The sequence below is a fragment of the Peromyscus maniculatus genome, chromosome 6, assembly GCF_049852395.1.
Source record: "Peromyscus maniculatus bairdii isolate BWxNUB_F1_BW_parent chromosome 6, HU_Pman_BW_mat_3.1, whole genome shotgun sequence".
Taxonomy (NCBI): domain Eukaryota; kingdom Metazoa; phylum Chordata; class Mammalia; order Rodentia; family Cricetidae; genus Peromyscus; species Peromyscus maniculatus.
In genome coordinates, this window is record NC_134857.1 from 97,324,168 (window position 1) to 97,342,843 (window position 18,676).

The following is an 18,676-nucleotide window of genomic DNA, read 5'->3' on the forward strand; positions in this document are numbered from 1 at the left end:
AAAGACAGAAAAGCTAGACTAAAGTAATGGGAAACATAGACTTTTGGTCTGCAATTTACTGACCAGGGCCTTGAATTCAAATTTAAGATAAAAGAAAAAGAAATGGATACATTAGAATCAACATAACCTGATATTAAATCAGTCAGAAAGCAAAGTGGGAGGAGTGTGTGTGTGTGTGTGTGTGTGTGTGTGTGTGTGTGTGTGTTAGACTGAAGCCAATGCTATTACCATTAATAGCATTATTATTGTTTTTAATGGTACTATTGATTATGATAATGGTTAACATTTATTATAGGTGTCTGTGTCTCTGCCTCCAAGGCCAATTCCATCTACCATAGCCTTTGCTGAAGTTAAGCTGAAAGCTACCATGAAAAAGACTTCTTCCTCCCGATCTCCTCCTCTTAATACTGTCGTTCTGGTTGGGATTGTTTGTAAATCCTCCAGATCTGTGAAGTCACACACAGCCTTTCTTTTCTGTGTAGCCAATTTCACACCTTGTCTTTCTTTGATTATATAATAGTTTATGTTTCTTAGATGCAGGGGAAAAATGAGAAAAGGAGAAATATCTGTAAAAGATAAATGTTGGAAATTAAGCTGGTGAAGGTGGGCAGAGCCTTCAGACTGATGGGGGTCAACCTCACTTCTGGAAAAGAGGAAGGAAAATTAGATCACCAAGACCATAGACTGTAGAACAGAAAAATAAAAATTTATTCAAGTTCATGGGAAGTCTTCATAAGACAATTACCAATTGAAGGTGGACCTTAGCATCCCATTATTGATCACTCATTGGCTAAGAGGAATCTAGGTAGAGTGAATTCAATATTTATACAGAGGTGAGCCTCAAACAGATAGGGTCATCTATCCACAAGTCATCACAGGTACTGTTAGTGATTCATGACACTTTTTCTGAGTTTTGTACTGGCACATATTTTCTAAATCATGAAAAAACAAACAAACAAACAAAACCCCTAAAAAACTCAGCCTGTGAAGTCCTGCCCCACTGTCAATTATTTTGCTTGTGACCATTAAATTGTATTTCAATCCCTTCCTTGATTATCAGTTTACTGTTGTGTTTTCAACACAGAAGATTGTTTTACTAAATACGTACATATTTTACAGCAGTTATGGATGGGCATGTTTGTACATGGAAGTGCAGTGCCCAAAGAGGCCAGAAAAGGATGTCAGATTTTTTGGAGCTGGATTGTTATGAGCTGCCTGACATAGATGATGGGAACTGAACTTGAATGTTCTGAAAAAGCTGTACATGTTTTTAACTTTTGCGCCATCCCTCTAGTCCCTTCATTTGATATTTTGGTCTGCTTATTTGAACTTATCTCTCAAGTTCAAGATAAGGCTCTGATAGATTGTTAGAGCAACCGTAGAATTCAGGTCTGGCTTTCAGAAGGATGAAAACAAGGTAAGTATTCATAGAGCAGCTATGATGTAAGATGGTGTGTGACTCCACAGAAAGAAGAATGACATTGCCAACTATTATGTGTGTATCTAATCTCTAACCACCACCAACCACAATTAGGTTTTGAGATAGCCCTCTAGCCTGAGACCTAGTTCTGTATGTTTAATCTACTTTGACTTTGGATTCCTTGTCATAGCCAATAGCATTGGCTAACATCTGCAGTCCGTAAGTAGGAAACTCGGAAATGTGAAATAGGCAGCAGTGCAAACAGCAAGGACCGCGTGAGGGGGCTACGTGGAAGAGTGACCCTAGGGCCAGTGGCCCAAAGAGAGCAGTTCGCAGTCTGGTAGCCATTTAATGATTAAGAGTTACCAAGGTCCCATGCATGTTCTGACAGACCAGAGTCCATGAACTCCCACCAGATTGGGTCAGCTGTCTCTGTGTTGGGGGAGGAGAGGGAAGAAGGGGAAGGAGGGTGAACTGGGATCCATATGTAAAATGAAAAAAAAGTTACCAAGATCTGGTTACAGGAAGCAGAGTATTAGACCTCTTCACAGCAAAAAGGAAGAAGTTGGTATCTTCAGTCAAGTGAAAGGTAAAACATAGACCAGGACATTTGGATCTATTGAAGATATGTTCTGAGGATGGAATTCATTCATGTATCCAGTAGGCATCACTGGCTAGTCACAATATTCTGAGGAGTCAAAGTAGATTAAACATACAGAACTAGGTCTCAGGCTAGAGGGCTATCTCAAAACCTAATTGTGGTTGTTGGTGGTTAGAGATTAGATACACACATAATAGTTGGCAATGTCATTCTTCTTTCTGTGGAGTCACACACTTATATCATAGCTGCTCTATGAATACTTACCTTGTTTTCATCCTTCTGAAAGCCAGACCTGAATTCTACGGTTGCTCTAACAATCTATCAGAGCCTTATCTTGAACTTGAGAGATAAGTTCAAATAAGCAGACCAAAATATCAAATGAAGGGACTAGAGGAATGGCTCAAAAGTTAAAAACATGTACAGCTTTTTCAGAAGATTCAAGTTCAGTTCCCATCATCTATGTCAGGCAGCTTATAATAATCCAGCTCCAGAGGATCTGACATCCTTTTCTGGCCTCTGTGGGCACTGCACTCCCATGTACAAGTATACCCACCCAGAACTGCTGTAAAACATGGGTATATTTAGGAAAACAATAATGTTCACAGCCTAAGAGGGGGTTCAAGGTCATGTGAGGCAATGTCAGCATGGTGGTGCAGGCCCAGTGGCAAAGGCTGTGGTACACAGAAGGAATGCAGCAATTGTGTAGGGAACCGAGAAATCACAGAGTGGATGGAGTAGACTGCGTTGTTAGGATATAGAATATTTTGTGCCCAAACAGAGCAAATTAATTTTTTTCCCAGAAAGCATCACAGTTGTCATTGCTTTTGAGAAACAGCCAAGAAAACAGGACTATATGAAGGATATATTTGGAGAGGGAGCTAAGGACATACCAAACACACAACTTCTCTGCTTAACTTCTCCTAAGGCCCTGGTGATGGGTGATGCAGCCATGAAAAACAGTTCTGTGTCTTCTTCGGCCAGATGACCTGTTTTATCACACAACTGCTCTGCTTCACCCAAGGCAAAGTTAAAATGCAGGAGGAAGTTGGAAGTTTTCAATCTTTTTTAATACAACCCAGCCTTAACTAGACAGAGAAGACTGAAGTTCATCTCAGTTTGTTCTCGTTTAACTTTGAACTCCTACTGTCTTGGGTAAATATATATATATATATATATATATATATATATATATATATATATATATATATAATCATATATCTATCTATCATATATATACGATATCTATCTATCTATCTATCTATCTATCTATCTATCTATCTATCTATCATATATATAGAGAGATAGATAGATAGATTGTAGCTAGAGAGCTTCTCTCCAGGTCCCACCAAGCCCCTGCAGTCCCACAATCCACGTATAAAATAATCACTCAGACGCTTATATTACTTATAAACTGTATGGCTGTGGCAGGCTTCTTGCTAACTGTTCTTATATCTTAAATTAACCCATTTCTAGGAATCTATAAGTTGCCATGTGGCTCGTGGCTTACCGGTACCTTACATCTTGCTTGTCATGGTGGTGGTTTACCAGTCTCCCCTCTGCCTTCTGTTCCCTCAATTCTCCCCTCTGTTAGTCCCACCTATACTTCCTGTCTGGCCAATCAGTGTTTTATTTATACAGAGCGATATCCACAGCACTTCCTCTTTTCTTCTTTTTCAAAAAGGAAAGTTTTAACCTTAACATAGTAAAATTACATATAACAAAAAAATTATCAAGCGAGAATTACAGTTACAATATTAAAGAAGATATCCTATCTTATATTTGTGAGTCTAAGGTTTTATATCTAACCCATCTTTTATCATAACTGAGGAAATTATAATTATCTAGTCTTCAACCACATCAAAGACCTCAGAAGGATATAATGCTACCTGAGAAATGGGAGAAGGACACAAGCAACTTTCGGGAGTCTTGCAGGGTAGACAGAGACAGCTGGCAGCCTGTTCAGTCATCCAAAGTTCTCTTGTAAAGTTGGGGCATCTGCAATGGCTACCCACTACAATAGATAGATAGATAGATAGATCGATAGATAGATCGATAGATAGATAGATAGATAGATAGATAGATAGATAGATAGATAGATAGATGTAGTAACAAAAGGAAACAGAGGAAGAAAGAAGGAAAAGTTATCTAAGCTGCTTCTCACACTGGGGTGGAAAAACATCTAACTTTCTGTGCTTTCCTATTTTGAATATCTTATTATAGTAGACAGTAATTTTTATAGAGCCTCCTGTAGACAAATTGCTAAACAGTCTTATTAATAAAAACCTGGAGCCAGATACTGGAGTAAAAAGCTGAGAGATCAGAAAAGCAGAAAGAAGTCAGTCACGTTCTTACCACTTGGAGATCCTTCACCAAAGAGACCTACTTCCTGTATACCCACACCTATATGCCTTTCTGTTCTGCCATTTCATTTCCTCTCTCTGTCCAGCTACATCACTTCCTCTTCCTGCCCAGCTCTGTCACTTCCTGTCTGTCTGTACAGACCTCCAGACCTTTATGGTTAGTGCTGGGATTAAAGGTATGTACCACCACGCCTGGCTTTGTTCCCAGTGTGGCCTTGAACTCACAGAGATCCAGATGGATCTCTGCCTTCAGAATGATAGAATTAACTGTGTGTGCTACCATTGCCTGACCTCTATGTTTACTATAGTGTCTGGCTTTTTCCTCTGATCCTCAGATAAACTTTATATGGGGTACACAGATGAAACATCATGGCCTCCAACACATTGCTTTGATATTTTAGTTTTCCATTTCTATAACAAAATACCACAGACAGGGCTTTTCCTGGAGTTTCCAGGGTCAAATCCTGAGCTTTGGCAGCCATAACAACCTTGGCTTGGCCATCCATCCTCAATGAGTCAATCATACAGAGAAGTAATCATGAAAAACAGAAAAAAGCTTATTCAATATGGCCACATTCAAAAGAGAGCAAAGAAAGAGGCCCACTGACTCTCCATGTCCATCTTTGGGAACCTGACATGAAGTTTAGATTTCTTATTCTTTTAACTCTTTTTTAAGATTTATTTATTTTATTTGTGTGTGTGTGTGTGTGTGTGTGTGTGTGTGTGTGTGTGTGTGCATGTGTGTGGGAGTATATGCTACATGTCTGTGGGTGCTCATGAGAACCAATAGAGGGAACTGAATTCCCTAGAGTTGAGGTTTCAGGCAGTTGTTAGCTGCCCAGTGTAGGTACTGGGAACCAAACTCAGGTTCTCTGGAAGAGTGGTAAGTGATTTTATTCACTGAGCCATCTTCTAGCCTAGAAGTTTAGGTTTAAACAGAGAGCAATAGATATGAACAACAGCAATCATCTGTCATCAGGGTGTGTTCTAACCCATCAACTTCTCAGCCAATTCCCTTCAGTGGCCTGTGGAAAGTTCAGTTTATTTGGAACAGTTTTGTTATTCCTTTGATAACCAAAGCAGGATGATATACAATGCTTGGGGGAATGTTTCTGATGTATGAATTTTGGGGGACATAAGCAAACTGTAGCACCTAGGGAATGTCAGGGACTCCTTAGAGGATCGTTTTTTGTTGTTTTCTATTTATTTGTTTATTTTTCTATCATATATTACATTGCAACCATAGTTTCCTTTCTCTTCTCTTCTGTCAGCCCCTCCTCCTACCTCTTCTCTCCCTTAGATCCACTCCTCCTCTGTTTCCCTTCAGAAAAGAGCAGGCCTCCCAGGGATGTCAACCAAACATGGCATAACCAGTTACAATAAGACTAGGCATAAATCCTTAAATCAATGCTGGCTGAGGAAACCCAATAGGAGGAAAGGGGTCCAAAAAGCAGGCAAAAGAGTCAGAGACAGCCCCTGTTCCCACTGTTAGGAATCCCACAAGAACATCAAGCTACACAACCACAACATAGATGCAGAGGGCTTAGGTCAGTCCTGTGCAGGCTCCCTGGTTGCTGGTTCATTCTATGTGAGCCCTAGTAAGTTGATTCTATGGGCCATGTTCTTGTGGTGCCCTTGACCCCTCTGGTTCTTTCAATGTTTCTGTCTCTTTTTCAGCAATTATCTACTAGTCTACTGCTTCAGGCTCTGGTCTACTGGTATAACAGAGTATCACTAGGAATCATTTCACTGATTTTTTTTCCATGTTCAGTTCTATCCTAGGTCTCTGGGGTACCCAATCTCTGTTGTCATGCATGGGCTCCCTCTCACAGTGTGGGTTTCAGGCTGCATCAGTCACTGGCTGGCCACCCCCACAACTTCTGTGCTTCCTTGACCCCAGCACATTTTGCAGGCAGGATAAATTGCAGATCAAAGGTTTTGTGATTGGGTTGGTGTCCCAGTCCCTCCACTAGAAGTCTTGCCTGGTTACAGAAGATGGTTTGTTCAGGCTCCATTACCCTGCCCCCCCCCACCTCCGCCATTTCTAGGAGTGTTTGTTAGGGTCACCCTGTAGATTCCTGGGAGTTTCTGTTGCCCTAGGTTTTTACTTTGCCTCTGAAATGCCTCAATCCCAGTTGTCTCTCTCAGTATTCTCCTTCCCCACTTCTGATATTGTAATCTGCCCCCAGTTTACCCACAAAAGTTATTCTATTTCGCTTTCCCAGAGAGATTCATATATCCCTCCCTTGAGCCATCCTTGTTATTTAGCCTCTCTGGGTGTAAGTCTTGTAGAATGATTGTCTTTTACAGCTGATATACACTTATAACTCAGTACATACCATATTTGTCTTTCTGTATTTGGGTTACTTCACTCAGGATTTTTTTGTTGTTGTTGTTTCATCCATTTGCCTGCAAATTTCATGATGTCATTTAAATGCTGAATAATACTAAAGAATGTATTATATTTTCTCTATTCATTCTTTGGTTGAGGGACATCTAAGATGTTTCCAGTTTCTAATAAATAAAGCTGTTGTGAATATAGTTGAGCAAGTGTTTTTGTGGTAGGGTGGAGCATCACATGGGTACATGCCCAGGGACAGGATAGCTGGATCTTGAGGTAGATCGATTCCCAATTTTCTGAGAAACCATCATATTGATTTCCAATGTGGCTGTACTCCTACTAGCAATGGAGGAGTCTTTCCCTTGTTCCACAGCCTTGCCAGCATGAGCTATCACTTATATTTTTGACCTTAGCCATTCTGACAGGTTATTAGATGGAATCTCAAAGTCATTTTGACTTGCATTTCCCTGATGGCTAAGGATGTTGAACATTACTTTTAGCTTTTTTGGCCTTTTGAGATTCTTCTGTTTAGAATTCTCTGTTTAAGTCTGTAACCCATTATTTAATTGGATTATTTAGTTTGTTGATGTCTAGTTTCTTGGGTTCTTTATATATTTTGGATATTAGCCCTCTGTCAGATGTGGAGTTGGTGATAATCTTTTCACATTCTGTGGGCTGCCTTTTTATCCTATTGATGGTGCCTTTGCCTTACAGAAGCTTTTCAGTTTCATAAAGTCCCATTTATTGATTATTGATCTAAGTGCCCGTGCTATTGGCATTCTGTTCAGGAAGTTGTCTCCTCTGCCAATGTGTTCAAGGCTATTCTCCACTTTCTCTTCTATCAGGTTCAGTACATCTGGTTTTATGATGATCTTTGATTCACTGGGACTTGAGTTTTGTTTAGAGTGACAGATAAGGATTTATTAGCATTTTTCTACATGACAATATCCAGTTAAACCAGCACCATTTATTGAAGATGCTTTCTTTTTTCTTTCTATATTTCTGGATTCTTTATCAAAAATCGGCTGTCCATAAGTGTGTGGATTTATTTCTGGGTCTTTGATTTGATTCCATTGATCAACCTGTCTGTTTTTAATTCCAATAATATGCTGTTTTTGTTACTATAGCTTTGTAATATAGCTTGACATTCAGGGAATGATACCTCTGGAAGTTCTTTTATTGTCCATAATTGTTTTTGCCACTGTGTTTTACTTTTTATATGAAGTTGACTATTATTCTTTCAAGGTCTGCAAAGAACTGTGCTGGAATATTGATGGGGATTGTGTTGAATCTGATACATGAGCATTGAGGATCATTCCATTTTTTGATATCTTCCTCAATTTCTTTTTTCAAAGACTTGAAGTTATTGTCATCCAGGTCTTTCACTTTCTTGGTTAGAGTTACCCCAAGATATTTTATGTTATTTGTGGCTATTGTGAAGAGTGTTGTTTCCCTGATTTCTTTCTCAGCCTGTTTGCTAGTTTGTCACTTGTATATAAGACAGCTACTAAATTTTTCTGAGTTAATCTTGTATCCAGCAACTTTCCTGAAGATGTTTTCAGCTGTAGAAGTTTCTGGTAGAATTTCAGGATCTCTTATGTACACTATCATATCATCTACAAATAGCAATACTTTGACTTCTTTCTTTCCAATTTGTATCCCCTTGATATCCTTTAGTTGTCTTATTGTTCTAGCTAGAACTTCAAGTACTATATTGAGCAGATAAAGAGAGAGTGGACAGCTTTGTCTTGTTCTTGATTTTAAGTGAATTGCTTTGAGTTTCTTTTCATTTAATGTTTACTCTAGGATTGCTATAAATTGCATTTATTGTGTTTAGGTATATTCCTTGTATCCCTGATTTCCCTAAGACTTTTATCATGGATGGGGTGTTGTATTTTGCCAAAGTCCTTTTCAGCATCTAATGAGAGGATTATGTGTTTTTTTTTCTTTCAGTTTGTTTATATGGTGGATTACATTAACAGATTTTTGTATGTTGAACCGTCCCTGCATCTCTGGGGTGAAGCCTACTTGATCATGGTGGATGATCTTTTTGATGTGTTCTTGAATTCAGTCTGGGAGTGTTTTATTGAGTATTTTTGCATCAATGTTCATGAAGGAAATCTGTCTGTGATTCTCTTTCTTTCTTGCATCTTTGTGTGGTTTGGGTATCAGGGTGACTGTGGCCTCATAAAATGAATTTGACAATGTTCCTTCTGTTTCTATTTTGTGGAATAATTTGAGGAGTATTGGTATTAGGTTTCTGAAAATCTGGTAGAATTCTACACTAAAATCATTGGGCCCTGGGCTATTTTTGGCTGGAAGCCTTTAAATGACTGTTTTCATTTCCTTAGGGGTTATAGGTATATTTCAATTGTTTATCTGACCTTGATTTAACTTTGGTATGTGTTACATATAGAGAAAACTTCATTTTTTTAGACTTACCAATTTTGTGGATTCCAGTTTTTTAAAATATGACCTAATAATTCTTTGAATTCACTTGTTGTCTGTTGTTATGTATCCCTTTTCATTTCTGATTTTGTTAATTTGGATTTTCTCTCTGCTTTTTAATCAGTTTGGATAAAGGACTGTCTATCTTGTTGATTTTTCTCAGAGAACCAAATCTTTTGTTTCATTGATTCTTTGTATTGTTCTCTTTGTTTCTATTTTATTGGTTTCAGACCTCAGTTGATTATTTCCTGCTGTCTACTCCTCTTGGGTGTGTTTACTTCTTTTTGTTCTAGAGCTTTCAGGTATGTTGCTAAGGTGCTAGTATGAGATCTCTAATTTCTTTATGTAAGCACTTGGTGACTTTTTCTCTTTAACACTGCTTTCACTGTGTTCCATCAGTTTGGGTGTGTTGTCCATTCATTTTCATTGAATTCCAGGAAATCTTTAATTTCTTCATTTCTGCCTTGACCCAGTAGTCATTCAGTAGAGAGTTGATCAGTTTCCATGTTGTTGAAATCCAGCTTTAATTGTGGTGGTCTGATAGGATGTAAGGGGTTATTTCAATTTTCTTCTGTCTGTTGAGACTTGCTTTGTGATTTAATATGTGGTAAATTTTGGACAAAGTCCAAAGTGAAGTGCTGAAAAAAAGGTGTATTCTTTTGTGTTTGGGTGAAATGTTCTGTAGATATCTGCTAGGTCCATTTGGTTCAAAATGTCCGTTAGCTCCATTATTTCTCTGTTTTGTTTTTTGTCTGGATGATCTATCCATTGGTGAGAGTGGAGTATTGATGTCTACCACTATTAGTTTGTGAGGGTGATGTGTGATTTAAGCTTTAGTAATCTTTTTTATAAATGTGGGTGTCCTTGCATTTGGAGCATGGATGTTAAGAGTTGAAGCATTGCCAGGTGGTGGTAGAGCATGCCTTTAATCCCAGCACTGGGGAGGCAGAGCCAGGTGGATCTCTGTGAATTTGAGGCAGCCTGGTCTATAGAGCAAGATCCAGGACAGGCTCAAAAGCTACACAGAGAAAACCTGTCTTGATATACCCCCCTTCCAAAAAAAAGAATTGAAACATCATCTTGTTGAATTTTTCCTTTGATAAGTATGAAGTGTCCTTGCCTGTCTTTTTTGGTTAATTTGGTTTGAAGTCTATTTTGTTAGATGTTGAAACAGCTTCACAGCTTGCTTCTTGTGTCCAAATTCTTGGAAAAATCTTTTTCTACCCTTTACTCTGAGGTAAAGTCTATCTCTGATGTTGAAGTGTATTTCTTGTATGAAGCAGAAGAATGGATCCTGTTTTCACATCCATTCTGTTAGGATGTGTCTTTTTATTAGGGAACTGAGTCCATTGATATTGAAAGATATTAATGACCAATGATTGCTACTTCCCGTTATTTTTTATTGTGGTAGTATGTGTGTGTGTCTGTTTCCCTTCTTTTGGTTTTGCTGGTGTGAGATTATTTATTTCCTATGTTTTCTTATTTCCTGTGTTTTCATGAATATGTATATATATATATATATACATATACATATATACACACACATATATATTGATTATAGAAAATCTGTTTCGAATTTTAGAGAAGATTCAGATTTAAGAAAGGTACAGTCAGTTTTTCAAAAGTGAAAATTGCACACTAGAATAACTGAGAATTTCCTCAAGAACGTCTGTATATATCAAGTATTATAGTCTACTTCTCTTTCAAAAATCTGTCATTTTAATATTTTCATGGGTGTAGTTAATCTCCTTAGGTTGTAGCTTTCCTTATAGTGCCTTTTGTAGGGCTGGATTGGTAGATAGATATTGTTTAAATTTAACTTTGTCGTGAACCATCTTGTTTTCTCCATCTATGGTGATTTAAAGTTCTGCCAGGTCTGGGCTGGTATGTGTGGTCTCTTAGAATCTGCATGACGTCTTTCCAGGCCCTTCTGTCTTTTAGATTCTCCACTGAGAATTCGGGTGTAATTTTAATAGGTCTGCCTTTTTATGTTACTTGGCCTTTTTCCTTTGCAGCCTTTAGTATGCTTTCTTTGTTCCGTATGTTTAGTGTTTTGATTATTATGTGGTAAGGGGATTTTCTTTTCTGGTCCAATCTATTTAGTGTTCTGTAAGCTTCTTGTACTTTATAGGTACATCCTCTTTTAGGTTAGAAAATTTTTCTTCTATGATTTTGTTAAAAATATTTTCTGTGCCTTTGAGTTAAGATTCTTCTCCTTCTTCTATTCCTATTATTCCTAGGTTTGGTCTTTTTATAGTGTCCCAGATTTCTTGGGTGTTCTGTGCCAGGGATTTTTTTAGATTTAACATTTTCTTGGAGTTCTGTATCTATTTCTTCTATTGTTTTCTTCAACATCTGAGATTACTCTTCCATCTCTTGTAATCCGTTGGTGATGTTGCATCTGTAGCTCCTGTTTGTTTACCTAGATTTTCCATTTACAGAATTCTCACAGATTTTGTTTTCTTTTTTGCTTCTACTTCCATTTTCAGGTCTTGAACAGTTTTATTTATTTTCTTCAAATGTTTGTTTTTCTTGACTTTCTTTCAGAGATTTATTCATTTACTACAATTGTTTGTGTTTTCCTGGATTTCTTTGAGGGATTTATTCATTTCCTCTGTGAGGACCTCTATGATCTTCATCAAGTTGGGGTTTAAAGCAATTTCTTGTGCTTCCGCTGTGTTGGAATATTCAGGGCTTGCTACAGTAAAACAGCCAGGCTCTGGTGGTGACATGTTGCCCTGGCTGTTGTTGATTGTATTCTTATACTGGCATCAAGGCATCTGGGTCTGGGGTGGTTTGGGGTCTTGGTACTGATTTATGAGTTCTTCTTTATTGGATGGGTATTTTTTCCCCCTTGGTTCCTGTCTCCTCTTTTATCTTCTGGTCTTTGCAGCCTGGATTTCTAACAGCAATTCCAACAATGAGTCTTTGTCACAGTTGGGGACTGGACTTCTGGCTTCTAGGCTCTCTACCAACATTGGAGGGTAGAAAATGATGATGAGGAAGAGAATAGAGATTGGGGATAGTGTGGGGACCACCTAGAGAGTGGAGAAGGTCCACAAGTGGCTGCCTATCTGGAGTTATGCCTGCTGTATGGTCTATGGCCCAGCAGGGATTTTCTGTCCAGGTTTTCCTATCTGTTCTCCTGGCTTGTGTGGTCCATTTTTCTAGCTGGCATGACCTATGCTTATTCTTCAAACTGACATGGCTTGCACCTGTTCTCTCCTTATAATGTCTTAATTAACCTTAACAAGATAGATTAAAATGAAAACCAACAGGGACAAATAAGCAGGCAAATGTTTGGCTCCAGTTACTTTTTCACTTAATTTTATTGTAAAATTTATTTCACTTTCTTAATACTGGGTAGGTACTCATGCCAAGGTGTGCATGCGGAGATTGAAGGATAACTTTGGGGAGTCACTTCTTTCTTTTCTTCTTTGCATGGGTTCTGGGGATCTAACTCGGGTAGCCAAGTTTGTGTTGTACTTTACCTGCTGAGCTGTCCTGTTGAAACATCTTCATTAATGTTGTATCTTAGGCTTTGTCCATGGTCTTAAATGGAATCTGAGTTCTCAGGTTAAGTCAAAAATTTATGCTTGGCTTTTTATTAGTCTGAAAGAGAACTAAATATTTAACTCCCCCAAGTTTCCATGCTGTTATATGTAAAATGAAGGAATTCTAACACCTCACTGAGGAAATGTATGAAAACTACTGCAACTGTACAGTGATTAGTAGAACATAGTCAGGTCTTTGCAAGCAAGAACAAGGAAGTCAGGCCAAAGCCTAGTCCTCAACACTAGTTCCCAAGCAAGCACCCAGTTTCTTCACTTGTAAAGAGGTATGGCAATATTCTACTTCATATGTCTGATGAAGATTAAAATAACACATTTTAGTAAAGTGTAAATAATTGAGTAATTGCTAAACTTCTTGATAATGTCTCAGGATGGAATCATCACAAGGTTAAATATCCATGAATTGATTTTTTTCCCCTCATAAAGGTATTATATTGATATGCTTTCAAATCAATATGTCTATACAAGATCTTTTCAAAAATTGTTGCAGAAAATCTATTTTATCATCATCTTTTATTATGGCATTTTTTATGAATAGTAACAGCACAAATTAATGGAGTTCATTGTGCCATTTTCATTCATACATATACACATATATTATATATATGTATGTTATATACATTGATTATAGAAAATCTGTTTTGAATTTTAGAGAAGAGTCAGATTTAAGCAAAGTACAGTCAGTTTTTCAAAAGTGAAAATTACACACTAGAATAACTGAGAATTTCCTTAAGAACTTCTGTATATATCAAGTATTATAGTATATTTTTATTTTAAAAATCTGTCATTTTAATATTTCCTAAAGTTGAGAGAAATATGATTTATGTCTGCTGACAAAAATGAAAATTAAAGGGTCTACTTAGCAATTGTGCTTTAGTTTTACATTGAGATAGTTACCACCTTTTAAGTAAAAATAACTTGCATGCTGGTGAAACTCTAACACTCTTTAATCTTCTATTTCTTTGCAAGATAATAGTTGGAGAAACCGCCGTGTTTTGCCTACAGTTAGCCACAAGGGATTTTGAAAACCAGGAAAAGACTATTTTAACTGGAGACTGTTGCTATATAAACCCACTGGTACGTCGAACTGTCCGATTTCTTGGTATGTATCCATTGGCTTACTTTTATTCTTGTCCATAAAGATGATCATACATAAGACAATAACAACAACAAGGACATAATTTCCTCATTAAGAATCAAAGACTATAACCTCTGAATATTATTTTTTTAAGAAAAATTAAAATAAATGACTTGGTGTGTATATAAAGTTTCAGAATGAGTGCATGGGAAAAAATAGTAATCCTAAGTAGATCAATCAAGATTGATAACTTGGCAAAAGGGGGAATATCATATTTAATAAGCTGTACTCCTTGCACTAGTCCTGAACTGGTTTTCAGGGAAACTAAGCTATGTTAAAGTTTTGCTAGAGAACAAGTGATACTGATACTTTAGCTTTCACCCTGCAAAGGTCAGCACTTAACAAAACGACACATTGCTAAGCATTCTTGTAATTCAATAGAAATTTTATCGGACATGAAAGTTTAATGTAAACTATCATTTCCTGGTTTGTTGGCTTGATGCAGGGGGAGAGGCTTGGACCTACCTCAGCTGAATGTACCAGGCTCTGCTGGCTCCCCATGGGAGGCCTTGCCTTGGAGGAGGTGGGGATGGGGGGTGTGTTGGGGAGAGAACTGGGGGACAGGAGGAGGGAGGAGAGGGGAATCTGTGGTTGGTATGTAGAATGAACAGAAAAAATCTTAATAATAAAAAAAAGAAAAAAGAAAAAGAAATAAAATGACTACAGCTGTTCATATTAAAAAAGCATGTAATAAAAGGAAAAAAGAAAAAGAAATAAAATGACTACAGCTGTTCATATTAAAAAGCATCAAAAGAATTTTGATGAACATTGAAAGATTCATCAAGGAGCCTGCTACTCTTATGTCATGGGGCTCAAGATGAAAACTTTGGACACAGAAAACATCACACTATAGCTACTACACTGGAAACAACGGCATAAAAGAATCAAAACTGTACGATTCTCTGAGGACATAGGGACTTTATTTGGAAGACTGAACTTTCCACTGTCATCAAGTTAGGTATCTTCAAAGCCCCCAAGTATCATTTGAGGTAATAGTATATAAAATATGTAAACATTATATGATAAATATTATAAAAATATTTATATTTAATTTTTAAGATATGTATATATCTCTTAAAATTTTATTTTTCCTTTGTATTAGTAATGTGCCCTCAACTCATTTCTCTTTGAATGTGATCCATTTAAAAACAAAATGAGTAACAAGCAATGACATCTGCAAAACTAACAGTACTTGAAATCAGTACTTTACTAAGTACTCATGAGCAAAGCTGGTTGGGTTAGTGAGCAAAAACATTCTCTGCATTTGCATGCATGTTTGTAAAGAGCACATGTCACAATGTAAAGTGTGCCTATTACACACCATGCTTCTTACTGATTATATACATTTTCTTTCATTTTGTTCCTTTATGGTGACCTGAAATTTCAAATCTGTTGTAAGAAAATGAAAGCTTGTAACTGAAGCAACACTGCATAAAAAGATTGCACTTTGTATAGGGACTTTGTGCTTTTGGTTGAATGAGTGGCTACATCTACGGGATCCCATTTCAAAATTCATCTCTGCCACCAACAGCAATACTGGCTTTGGACCTGATACACGGACATTTTATTTCTAAGACATAGTCAGGAACTTTTCAAGTATCAAGAGACATTTCTATATTCTTCTCAAATATTTCTATTTTAAACAAGGGGACCTATTACACTAGATAAAAAGAGCAGTTTAGTTAAGAAATGAGTACATCTTAGCCTACATTTCAAAGGAGTACAGATGTCGATGCCAGTGCTTAGCTTTGAGGTTTTTGGAGGACAGATGATGTACATTCACATCTTACTGGCCTCAGTTTGCTCCCAGCTCTCTGCCTCTCCTGATTTTCTGCTTTTCACAGCCTGTCCTTGGTGTGATTCTTGGCACACTGCTAAGAGTCAAGAAAGGAATTTCTGCTGTCTTCTTCTGGAACTTAAAATAGAAAAATCAATGTTCCTATCACCTTGACATTTGGATAGTCAGAGTTTTGTTATGTGTGGATTTTTGTGCATAAAGAAACCTTACATAATATTTTGAAAATTAAAAGAACACCTATGGATCTAATACTAGAAAAATATTTGATCCTTTGCACCTTTCCCAATGATTTCCCAACACACCAGCCAGTAATGATGGAAGTATTAGAAAAATAAACAGTTCTGAAGTATGTAACTAAGAAGAAGAAGAATGTCTAATTTTTATAATAAAATTAATATGGCTTTTTAATAGGCCAATTCTTTGGGGGGAAATTTTATTTTGCTGTAAGTTTAAAAGTCCCTGGAGATGGAGAAATGGCTCAGTAGTTAAAAGTACATCCTGCTTCTACAGTGACCTTGGATTTTATTCCCAATACCCACATCCAGTGGCTCTCAACCACTTGTAACTACAGCTCCAGGGGATCTGAAGTGCCCTCTTCTGATCTCTGTGGGAACCTGCACAGATATGGTGTACAAATATGCACTCAGGTGCCCACACATACATGTCATATAAGATAAGTAAGTCTTGAAAATAATAAAAATAAAATAAAAATCTTAGTGGAATTTTTTTTTTTTTACTTCAAATTAGAAACCAGTAGATTTCTTCACATCAGAACTACACCTTTGAAGGTCACATTTTATGCACATCATTGTTACTAATGACAAAATTTGCTTTACCTATGTAGAAAAATAAGTTTTGTTTAATATCAAATCTTCCATAATATTTTAAAAATTAAAAGCACATCTGTACATCTAGTACTGGAAATTCATTTGGCCTTTGACAGCTTTCATGTAGGAAATGGCCAGTGATACTGATTAGAAAGTGCTTTTCATAGTCAAGCAAATTCGTAAGTTTAGTACAAAGACACAAAAAAGGCTGTGTACTTAGATTTGTACTTTCAGGTAACCACAGTAAAGACATTTTAATGCTGTAAAGACAGTCAAGAATTAGAACATTGATTATCTGCTTGTTTCTCAACTTGTTCCAAAACAGATAACTAGAAAGCAAATCTAAAAAAGATAAAGTGATACCACATGGTAGCTGCTCTGTGCCTTTGAAAAATGTGTTTCTGAAGGCAATGTAGAGATTTAATCCAAGAACAGTCTGCTTAAGATTTCTCTATGATATTTAAATGTAAACTGACGACACTGGATTTTACTGCTAACTGGTGCCTCCAGCAGAGGTGTTATGCATCTGAATGGGCTTAGGATGTATAATCAAAGAGATACAACTGCTTTGCTTTATGTTAGTGTGATAAAAAAAATGTCAAATATTGGAAAAAATAGAGATTGCTAACATTAGTAAAACACTATCAACTGCACCCTCTTAGGGATCTGTCTCTTCATTTAAAAACCTGCATCACCCAAACATAGTCTCAGAATATATTTTCTTCCTTTATCTTATGTCAGGTCAAACCTGCCATGCATGAAAATGTAGCCAGTGGTAGACAGCTCAATGTGTTAAATAATTTAACACCCTTAACTACTCCAGAAAGCCAAAGAAGGAAACTGGGGAGAGGTGAAATGAAAGGAACTTAATACATGCATGCATGGAATGCGTTAGAGTTTCTAAAATATTTCCATATTGGATTGTTATAGAATCCTTTAAAAAAAAAGAAGAAGAAGAAAGCTAACATTGTTTGTTTTCTTCCTTCCCCAGGAATTTATACGTTTGGACTGTTTGCTACAGATATCTTTGTAAATGCTGGGCAAGTGGTTACAGGCAACTTGGCTCCACACTTTCTGGCCTTGTGTAAGCCCAACTACACAGCCCTTGGGTGCCAACAGTACACACAGTTCATCAGTGGGGAGGAGGCGTGCACAGGCAACCCAGATCTCATCATGCGAGCAAGGAAAACCTTCCCGTCCAAAGAAGCCGCCCTCAGTGTCTATGCTGCCATGTATCTGACAGTAAGTCATGATCAACAATGCATAGTCCTAGCGTGAAATTCTTTTCTGCACCATAATGAGAGGTGTATATGGAAAACTAATGTTTTCTTTTGACCATTCCATTTATTTCTAAAAATGCCTGGTTGTACTGTGAATAATGTTAATTCAGCTGGCTCCCTTGAGGTCATGTGTGGGTAGCTGATTACATAAAATAATTGCAATTGGAATTTCTGTTTGTAAATATATTTGCCTTCATATTAAATAAGACTTAATGGGAAAAAAATTTGTTCTGTAGCACTCCCCACTACATTCTAATAGTATAATTTAGAGAACTGTCTGGGCTCCTGACTGCCTACTCAAGCTCTCAGATTGCCTGGTGCCGAGAGAGAAGGAACTCTTATTTTAGAAAGCTCTTTTGTTATTGGTAATTATCATCACAATGTCTCAATTGGTGTTTTGATATTTCTTCATAGGATTAACCAAAAATATCTTTAGAAATTATGGTTTCCTTTTATTCTTGAGTATTTGCCATCATTTTGGTGATAGGAGCCAGGTTCTGAGTATAGACATCCTAAGACCTTGAAGTAGGGATGAGTCATCACAGCTGGTTGTGTTATTGATAGCAGAGATGAGCAAGGGGCAGCCTTGGCTGGTAGCTCTTGACCCCACCATGCATGCCATCAGTTATCTCAGCTTTCCCAGGAGGTGTGCAGCTGTGGGGTTGAACTTCCGACTCATTTTCTGTGGACTTGTCCATCAACTGTGCTGAGAGGTATAGAGGATGTAGATGTCTTGGGGGCTTCTTCTCAGTGGTTCCAGAATTGACTCCTTTCTGATTTCAACTTATCAAGAAAAAAAGATTTGTAAAAAATAAAAACTAAAAATCCGGCCCAGCCTGAAACCAAATTCAATGATTTCTAATGACTTAGAAAAACTCGGAATTATTTTTA

At 37.3% G+C, this 18,676-nt stretch overlaps 1 protein-coding gene across 4 annotated transcripts in view; it reads left to right on the forward strand.

The window, feature by feature from the left end:
• The window catches only part of Plppr5 (phospholipid phosphatase related 5), a 263,032-nt gene that overhangs the window by 191,171 nt on the left and 53,185 nt on the right, over positions 1-18,676 (forward strand). For all 4 annotated transcript variants that reach the window (XM_076574877.1, XM_076574878.1, XM_006977837.4 and 1 more), the window contains 2 exons: positions 13,712-13,844; positions 17,497-17,747. In XM_076574877.1, coding sequence (XP_076430992.1) covers positions 13,712-13,844; positions 17,497-17,747 — 384 coding nt within the window. The remainder of the gene's footprint in view (positions 1-13,711; positions 13,845-17,496; positions 17,748-18,676) is intronic.